The following is a 12,275-nucleotide window of genomic DNA, read 5'->3' as shown; positions in this document are numbered from 1 at the left end:
CCCCCCCGCGCACGAGTATCGCGGGTCCCCTTTCTTGTTTTTATCTAATTTCCTCTTGAAGCCATCCATGCTTGTAGCCACCCCCACCCCCCATGGCTGTGAATTCCATGTGTTAATCACTCTTTGGGTGAAGAAATACCTGTTCTCTTGTGCAGTGAGAAATGTGTGTCTCCATATACAGCTCCATTGCAGAGCACTTTTGAATACTTACTACCAGGGGTCATTTCGTAGAAAAAGAGGTGCAGGCGCTCATTAGCATAACTTATTTGCATATGCCACACCCCCTGGCATCAGATGGAAGGGAAGGCAGTTTAACCCCCCCCCTTCCGTTGCTTGCTCGCGCCCTGCATGGCTGCGTGGGGCGCAGGCATACCAGCACTAGATGGAAGGGGAGAGGATTTAACTCCCCTTACTGCATGGGGCACGAGGAAGCCGGCTCTTTAGATGGAAGGGGAGGGGATTTAAACCCCCTTCCCCTCCATTGTTTGCCCGCGTCCTGCGCAGCTGCGTAGGGTGCGGGCAAGCCGGCACCTTAGATGGGAGGGGATTCAAACCCTGTTCCGTTCCATGGCTTGCCCGCGTCCTGTGCTACTGCTTGGGGCGCGGGCATGCTGGCTTCTTAGATGGAAGGGGAGGGGATTTAAACCCCCTTCCCTTCCATGGCTTGCTCGCGCCCTGCGCGGCTGCATGGGGCGTGAGCAAGCTGGCATCTTAGATGGAAGGGGAAGGGATTTGAACTCCCTTCCCTTCCATGGCTTGCCCGCGTCTTGCGTGGCTGCATGGGGCGCGGGCGGGCCGGCTCTTTAGATGGAAGGGGAGGAGATTTAAATCCCTTCCTTTCCATGGCTTGCTTGCGCCCCTTGTGGCTGCGGGAGGCGCGGGCAAGCCAGGGCTTTAGATGGAAGGGGGAGGGGATTTAAACCTACTTCCCTTCCATGGCTTGCCCGCGGCCCACGTGCCTGTGGGGAGCACAGGAAAGCCGGCTCATTAGATGGAAGGGGAGGGGGTTTAAACCCCCTTCCTTTCCATGGCTTGCCTGTGTGCCCCGCCAAGCCGGCGCTTAGCTTGGAGGTGGGGGCAAGGCTTGGTCATGTGCCCGCCCCCAGGCTCCTCACTCCTGGAGCACCGCTTCTGTGCGCTCCGGCTTCAACTGACCCCTGCTTACTACTGTTTTTAAGGAATAAAGGTTTGGTGTTTTCATCATTGAAAGCTCACCTGGCTGCCATTTCTTGTTATCATTTGAAAATTGACGGGGAACTAGTATTTTCTCAAAATTTATCCAGGAGGTTCAAGAAAGGTTGATATAATATTTACCATCTCAGGGACCCCTTAATTCCTCAGTGATCCTTGTTTCTCGTGTTAGCTCACATCATGTGAGCTTAGCCACATGCTCATTGGCTTTGCTTGCTATGAAGGTTTGTTTCCTTGTAGCTGTTACCTTGGCTAAAAGGGTGAGTGAGCTGGCAGCTCTCCTGATCAATCCTCTATTCCTAAAAAAAATTCTCGAGAGAGTGGTTCTTCGCTCTAGTCTAATTTTTTTGTTCAAAGATGTGAAGTTTTCACCTAACTCACGAAATTATTCTGCCAGTATTCTTCCCCATTCCAAGTTCAGAGAGTGAAAGATATCTGCATTCCCCTAGACGTTAGATATGCCTTGTTATTCTACCTGAAAAGGACCTTAGAGTTCCATAGGGACAAAGCACTACATGTGAGCTTTGCCATACCAAATAGGGGGATGCGAGCTTCTTCCCAAATGCTGTCACGATGGATTGTGTCTACCATTAGGCAGTGTTATAGTGTAGCTGAGGCCCCATGTGACATCTGCTGCCTTTTGGGATGGTGTTCCTGTGATGGAGATTTGTTGGGCTGCCACCTGGACATCTACTGATGCCTTTGTAGAGCATTACGCTTTAGATTTTGCAAGCAAGATGAGAAGCATAGCTGGGGAAGGCGGTACTTCAGTCATTGTTTAAGTAAGATGCGCATGCCCTGTCACCTTTGTTTTCAGCTTCATACAATCCCCATGTGGGACTGCATAGTAGATTGATGATGAAAAGAGGGTTGCACTTGCCTTTAACTGTTGTTCATCGAGTATCTTCTGTGCAGGCACAGATATGCTCCCTCCTTCGTCACTGCATGCTTTCTTCAGCAGCATAAGAGGTACTAAGGGTTGGGGCGCTGTGGTGCGGGAGCACATGTCTCTGGGAGAGATCAAAGTCCTCTGCTCTGGTGTGCAGCGCCCCCAGAGGCTTTTGGCTAGAAAGACCTCTCCAGTGGCAGGCCTGCTCATGTACAGTCCCCGTGTGTGCTTACACAGAAGATCCTCAATGAACAACAGTTAGTTAAGGGCAACCCTGTTTTCCCTGGTTCTCAAATATCTGGGGACAGAGGAGGAAGATAGAAAAGAATACAGGGTCCAATCCAAAATGCTCTGCTTCCCTGCTGAATGGTAATGCTGAGAAAACTGACCTAGTCCTGTCTGATGAACTAAAGGTGTTCACCTTCCCAAGGTTTTTAATGCTCTTCTTTCCCATCTTGGAAATTGCCAGGAAATCTTAGGCTGCAATTCTAAGCACACTTACTAGAGAGTAAGCTCCATTGAGCTTAATGGTACTTACTTCTGAGTATACATTTTTAGGATTGCACTAGATGTCTCTCTCCCCCCCCCCCCCCCCCAGTATTGATCAGGTCAGGGTGCAGTGCCCTTGTACATGATGGTGACATCATCCTCAGGATACACACTAGCTTCATAGGTGCCTGCCTGGATGGGGCTGTTTTATTTTAAAATCTACTGATATTGATAGAAAATTGACATGATCGTATATTTATTTGTAATAATTATTTTGAGGAAAACCTGAGTTCCCTCTGTGTACCCAGAATAAAATGGATAAAATGGAGAGGTGAGAATGATGTTATAAGGCACTTTGAGTCCCTTTGGGAAGAAAAGTGGGGTATTATGTATCCCAGATAATAGTGGGAACAGTTGACCTAATGGGACAACATGCATGTTCCTTATTTGGCAACTGTCTTAACTTTTCCTGTAAAGGGAATTAGGTACTCTGATTATACGAGATGACAAAAATGGAGTTTTGCCTCAGACAACTGGCTTATTGTGGCAGGACTGCTGGTATGCAATAGCTTTATCACACCTGATCTCTGAATTTGTAATAGTGTGTAATGGTGAACATGTGTGATTCTTCCCTTAATCAGCTCTCTGGTTTTTCATAAAGTGGTTTTCCGTGACTTGTCTAGTTAAGCAGAGAAAAGGACTGATGCATTTTTACCATTTTGTGCACATGCAGGTGGGGATGTTTGCAAATTCCACTTAAGTGAGACTTTTAGTAAAAAAAAAAGATGAAAGTACAGAGATTTACTGGATTTATTTATGCTTACTTATCCTGTTGCTTCAAAACCTGTAGGATCCCAACACTCCCATCTGAAGCACTGAAACTATAATAAACAAGTTTTTATCTTCTTTTTCCTTCAGTGAACATTTATCCTGCGCCTTCACATTCTTCCTTCATGGGGAAAGCAATGTGTGTACAAGTGTGGAGATTGCCCAGCACCAGCCAATCTATCGTGTCAGTGAGGAATATCTCCACATGGCTCAGTCCTCCCCTACACCATTCCAAGGTAAGTGTGTGCACTTCCAATGTGGTGTTTTCTGGAGCATTCCTGCTTTTAAAAACTTGGGGAAAAAAATAAAGATATAGTGGCCCTTTCCAGCCCAATAAATTTGTTGAAATGGGAATAAGCCTCATTGGGCATAGAGCAGACCTGTCCACAATAGGCAAAGCCTACTCATTCTCTGGCTTTCCAGAGCATCAGTCTCTACCTCTGCTAGTTACTCAATATTTAGCTTGTCAGTCTTGGAAGATAATTCTCTCATGGTAGCTAAATATTCCTCGCAGACCAGATGGATAAACCTCTCTTGTAAAATAATACGGGACTAGCAGCCCCGCGCAGTGTTGGGATTTGAACATTGTTATTTTGAGAGGCAGCACCAGAACAATTGACAGCAAAGCAATTACTTAACCCCAATAAATATGAATCTCAAAGCTGAGGAGGCTTTGTAGATGTTAACTGAAATGGAATTCCAAGAGAAAGGAGGGGAAATGCTTCAAGACGATTAAAGGTGGTAAAAGTGCAATTGTTGTGGAAGTGGACAAAGCAAGAAATGAGAGACGTTTCCAGTTAACATACATTCAGTATAATTTGCATGTCAGTCATGTGCAACACTAGGTGCCAAGCTTTAGCTGGAGGGCACATCACCCTTACTTTGTAGTTTTTGTACTCCAGAGTTATTCCTCAGACTTGAAACCCACAGCTCTGCTATCGAAAAAGCATTGGACTAGATTTAAGAGATGATATTTGGGTGGGCTGGCAGATTGATTCTACATAATTAATTTGCACTGCTTAATATTTGCTATCACATTTCTGAGTCTGTCTGCATTACTTAAGCCTAGGCATCAAGCTGCCCAGAGTACCTTGGAGGCCTTGTGGAGTTCATTGGTTGAGGAATCAACTTTAAATTGAATTGTGACAGTATTAAACAATTTTCTAGAATAAAAACACATTTCTTGATTCATATTCTGAGTTGGGGAAAATGTACTGTGAAATATTCCGTACATCTTCCAGTGACCTATGAATAGGGAAGAATCTGTTTATTAGAACAGAATTTTGACTTAATGAGGAAGAAGTTGGAATGACAGCTGAGGGACTTTTAGAACCTTCATACTGAACAGTCTGCTTTGTTTTATCAGTGCTGATAAGCCCTTATGGTTTAAGCGGTACTTTGACGGGCCAAGCGTACAAGATGTCTGATCCAGCAACTCGTAAGCTAATTGAGGAGTGGCACTATTTTTACCCAATGGTGCTGAAGAAGAAAGAAAGCTTGAAAGAGGAAGAAGAACTTGGATACGATGACGATTTTCCTGTGGCAGTCGAAGTCATAGTTGGTGAGAGTCAATATTTTGCTTGAAGAACTTCCCACTCCAGTTAAAATTAAAATGCCCAGACCTAATTAATCAACAACAACAGCTTTATTGGGGTGATCTCACTTTGAGATTTGTTGTTTCCTTTGTATCACACGTTATCATAATCTCAAGTTATTTATTTGTGCTTTCTATCAGTTATTAAAAATGATACTTCAGATATTGAGCAGTATCTTTTCTATGTTAAATATAGTGTTAAAACTGGTATATTGTAAGCAGAAGTGATATTGCTTTGTAGCTAAATGAATTTTTAAATGCCAAACTTACTGTTGTGCTTTCGTTTCCCCTTGCTTAACAGGTGGTGTACGAATGGTGTATCCTTCCACTTTTGTTCTTGTCTCTCATAATGACATTCCTGTGTCTCAGAGCACTTCTACACCAGGAGGCCATAGCAGTGTGGCACAACAGGGAGTGGGGAACACGAAAGATCCCAGCAGTTGTGGAATGTTACTCACACCACCCACTTCACCGGAGCAGACTGTAATAGGTAAGCAGGAGACCACCTGTCTCATAAAGGGCTTCTTAGACCCACCTTCTGTGAACAGCTAGTTACTTGCCTCTGGCTAATAATGCTTTGTATGTTACTTAATTGACTCTTCCTTTATGGCCATTGGATTGTTTGAATGACAGAGAGTATGGTCCAAGCTTGAAGAAGGGATTGGAAGCCAAAAATGGCAAGAGAAGGAAGGGAAAGGGTTTAGTTACCACCCACCCCCACCCCCCGGTTTTCTATGAATTTGGTGATGACCCATGTTCTAACACAATGGTGTGTGATTATTACATATGGTCATCCCAGGATAAAATAGCTGTAAACTCTTGATATGCAGTGATGTGGCCAGTTTATGAATTAATTTATAAAATATGAGTTCCATGTCTCAGAAAGCAGGAGGTTCAGTCAGAGCAATTAAAAATGTTGCTTTCATGTGTAGTGAAACTTCAGTCTAACGTGCTGGGGATTTTTTGGCTGGTGTAAACTGGTGTATTGCTTTTAAATCAGTGGACCTTTACAGTGCATTCTAAATTAGAATATTTCCTTTAATATTGTTAGAGATACTGGATTTTTGGTAAGTCTGCTAGTTTCCAGGGAGATAATCCAGTCCTAATGTTGTTGAGACCCACCGTAGTTAGTTTATGCTGTTTTGGGGTGCAATAAATGAATAGTATTCATTACTCTTCTATCTGAAAGAGTACTACAACTATATGAGGAGGATTGAACAATGAAAAATATGGGCAATTAATATATGTATATTAAGGAAACATGAAACATAAATGACATGCAGAAAACAATTGGAGATAATCAAAGGATTATCTGGGAACAGTAAGTAACTCAACTTTTGTTGCTGTTGTTAGTTCAGTGATTGGTTTGTTCTTTTTCATTTGCTTTTTATGTGTTTTTAAAAATGTTATTTCATAGTATTTTAGCAGTGAAATTTGGGGGAGGGGAGTGGAATTTGCATAGCAATGTGTAGTGCAGTGTCCAGACAAACGCATCATCCTGTAACATTGGAAGTTAGGAAAAGCTTTCATCAGTTAGCAACGTTCTTCTGAATTCCAGAGAATTCTGAAATGCTAAAGAGATTCCCTTACTATGGCGCCAGTGCCATATTTTAGAGGACTGCTCTGGCTGTGTTTCTTTGTTTCAAAGAATGTGGCTCAAATGTGCCTTTAGAAAGAAATCTTCAATTTGCTCCATCAGTGTATTCAACATTTACAGTTATGAGAATTTGAATACATTATTTTCTGTATGTGATATAAAATTAACAGGTTTTGTGCATATCTGATTCTTATCAGTAGTGATTTGGATAACAGCAACTCTGAAAGAACTATTGAAAAGAGGGGAACTGTCAAAGTAGGTAGCTGACTTGCTAAAACTGACTTCTCACAGTTCCCTTTACCCTGTAAATGGTGGTACAGGAGTGCAGTGCAGTGTAGTAAATAATGGCACTAAACAAAACAAACCTGAAGCATGTAAATTAAACAAATGTGAAGATTTGTTTTTAAAACTTGTAATTCATTGGTGGTTTTGCTTTGAAGCTAAGCACCCCCCCCTTGCAAGATAGCTTTCCTTTTTGTCTTTATTCTCCCCACTTGCAATGCCATTAATTAAGACTTCTTTGTTTTGCCCAAACTGGTATGAAAAACTAGAGACTGTGCACACTCAGAACAGATTTATACTTTCTACAGTCCACTTTTAATGCTCTGCAGTGTATTTGTACATGCTCCCATGTCCATGATTTTTGGTTGCTCATAATTCAGCGAAGTGCTCCAGCAGTAATTGAAACCTTAAAATTTGGACACTAGTGAATTATTGTTGAAGCCATCTGTGTTTTATTAAACGTCATTCTGACAGCTGTGGGTAAGATGGGTTTTGTTAAACTAAGGATTGTTCCACTGAAATTTCTCTAGACGCTTTTTCATCATTTAGCTGCTTATTTCAAATGCACAATTTGGTACATTCTAGAACAATAGAAATCCATTACAAGGAGCGGGTGGCACTGGTAGGACCAAAGCCTGGGTAGTTGAATGCTGAGGATGCTGTGACAATATCACAAAAGATCAGCGCTAGGAAAATCACAGAAATGTGATTTTGTATTTCTACCCCATCCTGTGGGGTAATATCTAATATTGTGATGCCGGAACCCAGGGGCTTGAAATACTTTTCTTACTTTGCAAAAGCATCACGGTAAGGTTATTGCAGCTGCACTATAGCTTAGGCAGCATGTCAGCCATTATTTAAATATCAGAAATGTTTATTCTTGATTGGAGCTGCAGGGTTTTGAAGGGAGTTTTGTGCTGGCCAAGTGTAGTAAGCTACTGGTAAAGGCAGGATGCTGCTTCAGAGTCTGGTTGGCAAGCAATTAAAATCACAGAAACTGTAGCAAAAATAAATGCCTATAAGCCTTCCTATAGTTGCAGAAGACACAGCTATCAACAAGTTGATCAACACCCCCCCCCCCAAATCACGCTAGTGTTGCTTTGGTTGCTTTCAGTGTTTTATTCATAAGGGTTTTTTTCCCTGCCCATGCCAGACATAAGGACAAGGAGTTCTGTAAACATCTTTGACCTTGTTTGAGGATTTGTACTATTACCTCTTTTTCCAGCTCAAGCACAGAGCATGTAGCAGGCATCTAGAAGACTAAGAACACTAAAAGCTCCCTCTGCTGTCCAAGTTGGATTTGCAATCAGTTAAAGCATGTCCTCATAACAGAGAGGACAGGAGCTGTTGCTCATGGTGCTTATGACAGTTTGCTGCCACTGAATGAGTAAATGTGCTCTCATTCTTGCATGGTTGTGGAGAACATCCAAAGAATGCTTTCGTAGCTCTCTGGCAACTCTACAACAATGTTTAGAAATGGCTTGCACATTGCATTGGAACATATTCTGATAGTGGATATTAGGCTTAAAGTACTTCCCGACTGAACTTCCTCTTCAGTACTGCAGTTCAGGAAGAAGAAGAAAAATCCTAGGTGTAAAGAAGTATTGCACTGTGGTGTGCTTGTATGTCATTTTCATTAGATACCACTCCCCCAAATATGCATTTTTGATTTCTGTAGCAAAGGTTATGCATAGTTCTTCTCACAATTCTTTCAGTGTCTGCAAAGTGGATGGATTATACTGTGTTGGCTAAATCCTAGGTGTAAAGAAGTATTGCATTGTGGTGTGCTTGTATGTCATTTTCATTAGATACCACTCCCCCAAATATGCATTTTTGATTTCTGTAATATTACCAGTAGCATAGTTCTTCTCACAATTATTTCAGTGTCTGCAAAGTGGATGGATTATACTGTGTTGGCTACAAGCGACCAATGCTAGGTGTATGAAAGTGTTTCAGAAGGCATAAGTGTTCATGTGAGGTTATCAGGTGTCTAAAGAGCACATTTTCAGGAAAATAACTCTTGCCTCTTTGGCAGTTTTCTACAGTGTTGCCATTTGTCTTGCAGGGGAAAGTGGAGGCATTCCAAGCATAGTCAGTCATCCTGGAGCACCAGATGGGGTGGTCTCTGTGCAGAGTCCAAAGAAATCAGGGAAGATTCCTCCAAAATTCCAGAATCGCATGGTCCACAGAGTTTGGAAGGAATGCATCCTCAACCGGCCACCATCCAAGTAAGAGACCAGCAGCTTCCTCTATTAGAATTGGATGCCCGTGCAGATTCTTAACAGATTCTTAACAGATTCTTAACTTCACATTTAGCGTTTATTTCACTTGCATTTTCATTAGTATTCAGTGTGAAATACTGTAAGAGCCTCGCTGGATCAAACCAAAGGTCTGCTTAATCAGTCACCCTGTTTGCCACACTGTCCAATCTTATCCTTGGAAACCCACAAGCAAAGTAAGAAGGCAATAGCCATCTCATGCAGTTTCCCTTCTGCAATCTGTATTCAGTGGCACACTGTCTCTGAACATGGGGATTCCTTGTAGCCTCAGAAGCACTGACAGTTTTTGTCACTATGAAGGTTAGCAGCTGTTTCATTAACAAAGTTAAAATCAACTCCCAGTTAAGCCTGTGCAAGTTGACCTTGGTTGACATATGGCAGCAGGGGTTAGGTGGGAGTAGCTCTTGCTGGGCAGCACTTGTCGCTGTATCATATGCTTTGTCTGTTTAGTATCCTTTATTCAAGAAAGCAACCGGCTCTTGCTAAATTTTATCGTTTATCAATAGCAGTTTCTTTGCATCAGCAAGCAGCAAAATAAATTTATTCCTGTCATACTTTTATTTTATTTTTTTATTTTTATTTATTAAATTTCTACCCCGCCCTCCCACTGAAGCGGCTCAGAGCGGCTCAGGTAAAGGTTCCCTTGCTCGAAAGCCAGTCGAATCCGACTCTAGGGTTGCGGTGCTCATCTCCGTTTCAAAGCCGAAGCTCCAGCGCTGTCCGAAGACGTTTCCGTGGTCATGTGGCCGGCATGACTAAACACCAAGGCGCATGGAATGCTGTTACCTTCTCACTGAAGTGGTACCTATTTATCTACTTGCAATTTCTTGCTTTCGAACTGCTAGGTTGGCAGGAGCTGGAACTAGAGACGGGAGCTCACTCCATCATGCGGCACCCGGGTCTCGAACTGCTGAACTACCGACCTTCCACAGCCTGCAGTTTAGCGTCTTAACCACTTGGGCCACCGCAGCTCAAACAATTTAAAACCAACAAACAGTTTAAAACTAGCAAATACAAAATAAAATACAATTCATACAATTTCAGTACATACAGTTAGGCTAAATAAATAAATACAGCGGCATCCTGTAAGAAAGTGCTAGTGCGGCCCCACCGGAGCAATCAGTTTTTATGGGAATGCTTGGCGAAACAGCTCCATTTTTACCGCTCTATGGAACTGCTGGAGGTCCCGTAGAGCGCTAATCTCGTTGGGGAGCTCGTTCCACAGCGTTGGCGCCACCAGGGAGAACACCCTGGTCCTAGTTACCGCCAGCCTGGCGTCCCTGGGCCCGGGGGGGGGAGGCGGTTTTGTGTTCCAGACCACAGTGCTCCCGGGGGAATGTATGGGGAAAGGCGGTCCCTCGGGTAGGCAGGCCCCTGACCATTTAGAGCTTTAAAAGTCAAAACCAGCACCTTGAAGAGAATCTGGAACGCTATTGGAAGCCAGTGCAACGACTTCAGCACAGGCTGGATGTGCTCCCACCTGGGGAGGCCCATCAGCAGCCGGGCTGCCGCATTCTGCACCAGCTGCAGCTTCCAGAGTTGCCCCAAGGGCAGCCCCGTGTAAGGAGCATTACAGTAGTCTAGCCTCAAGGTGACCATAGCATGGATTACTGAAGCCAGATCATTGTGTTCGAGGAAGGGGACCAACTGCCTAATCAGCCGAAGGTGGTAAAAGGCTGCCTTGGCAGTGGCTGCTACCTGGGCCTCCATTGTCAAGGAAGCATCCAGGAGCACTCCCAAGCTCCTGACCCTCGGCGCTAGCAGCAGCAGTGCCCCACCGAAGGCCAAGAGAAGGACCCCTAACCCCGAACCACTCCGGTTCAGGCAAAGCACCTCTGTCTTCGTTGGATTCAATTTCAGTCGACTCAACCTACGCCACACTGCCATGTCCTGCAACACCTGGTCCAGATCTAATTGGATGCCCGTGCAGATTCTTAACAGCAACCAGTTACTTCACATTTAGCGTTTACTTCACTTGTATTTTCATTAGTATTCAAATTCAATTTCAGTCGACTCAACCTACGCCACACTGCCATGTCCTGCAACACCTGGTCCAGATCTTCCGGGGTAGAGGCAGACTGACCGCCCAACAACAGATAGAGCTGGGTGTCATCTGCATATTGATGACACCCAAGCCCATGCCTCTGGCAAAGCCATTGCAAGGCCAGCCCCCGAATCCCCTCATTGGCGAGGTGGTGGGTAAGCAGCTGATGGTCGACCATGTCGAACGCCGCCAACAGGTCTAACGACAGCAGCACCGCCATCCTGCCCGGATCCAGATGCCTCCGGAGGTCATCTGTGGGGGCGACCAGTGCTGTCTCCGTCCCGTGACCAGGAAGGAAGCCGGACTGGAAGGGATCCAGCGTTTTAGAGTTGTAGTGTCTTATGGTGTTTTAATCCTCCATCTTGCCTTCTTCCTCTGAACTTGTTATATCTAAAGGCAAATTATTTTAAATGATGAAACAAATTAGTTACAGAATATCCTCTGTCCCTGTCCATTATCCCTTGAACATCCATGCCCTCTTGGGCAACTCTGAACAACAGCCACTGCCTAGCAACTGATGCTTCATGAATCTGACTGGGTGACTGGGTTGCTGCAGAGATCAGGAAATTGTTTATTTTCCCCTACTCTTTGGCTCCTAGAAAATCTTTTAGCAAGTTTTTAAAATATTTTTTACACTTTACTCATGGTCTAAGTCAGGAAAAAAACACTCAAGTTAATTGAAACAAACACTATTTGGATTAAAAATAATTCGTTGGTGTCTACTTTTATTTTTTCTTGTTAGCATATACACTCATGCATGAAGGAAGTTGACATAACTGTGTACCCCTCCCTTTCAGGAGGAATCAGATTACTGCTACAGTTTTGGAGGAAGAAGCCCCCAACAACAGTGTGTCTTGGGATTTTGTTGATCCGGTCCAAAGAGTCTGCTGTTCTTGTTCCAGGTGTGTACCAAAAAAGAACAATATTAGCATCATGGGTGGAATTCTGAACATACTGGCATTTTACATAGTTTATGTACAGCAAAACTGCCTGTGCTGCTGTTGTATTAGTCATAAAGTGTGTTACAAAAGTCTGTGTCCAGAGCCGTCATAATTTCTCAGACGAAGTTTTTATTATTATTG

At 43.8% G+C, this 12,275-nt stretch overlaps 1 protein-coding gene across 1 annotated transcript in view; it reads left to right on the top strand.

Annotated features, from left to right (window-relative positions):
- The window catches only part of MED13L (mediator complex subunit 13-like), a 238,311-nt gene that overhangs the window by 169,026 nt on the left and 57,010 nt on the right, over window positions 1–12,275 (top strand). The window contains exons 5-9 of the mRNA XM_015413416.1: window positions 3,488–3,633; window positions 4,764–4,958; window positions 5,293–5,481; window positions 8,936–9,098; window positions 11,991–12,095. Of these exons, the coding sequence (XP_015268902.1) occupies window positions 3,488–3,633; window positions 4,764–4,958; window positions 5,293–5,481; window positions 8,936–9,098; window positions 11,991–12,095 (798 nt within the window). The remainder of the gene's footprint in view (window positions 1–3,487; window positions 3,634–4,763; window positions 4,959–5,292; window positions 5,482–8,935; window positions 9,099–11,990; window positions 12,096–12,275) is intronic.

Source organism: Gekko japonicus, unplaced genomic scaffold, assembly GCF_001447785.1.
Source record: "Gekko japonicus isolate JY-2015 unplaced genomic scaffold, Gekko_japonicus_V1.1 scaffold85, whole genome shotgun sequence".
NCBI lineage: Eukaryota > Metazoa > Chordata > Lepidosauria > Squamata > Gekkonidae > Gekko > Gekko japonicus.
Note: the sequence above shows the minus strand (reverse complement) of the source record. Positions and strands in the feature narration are given on the sequence as shown.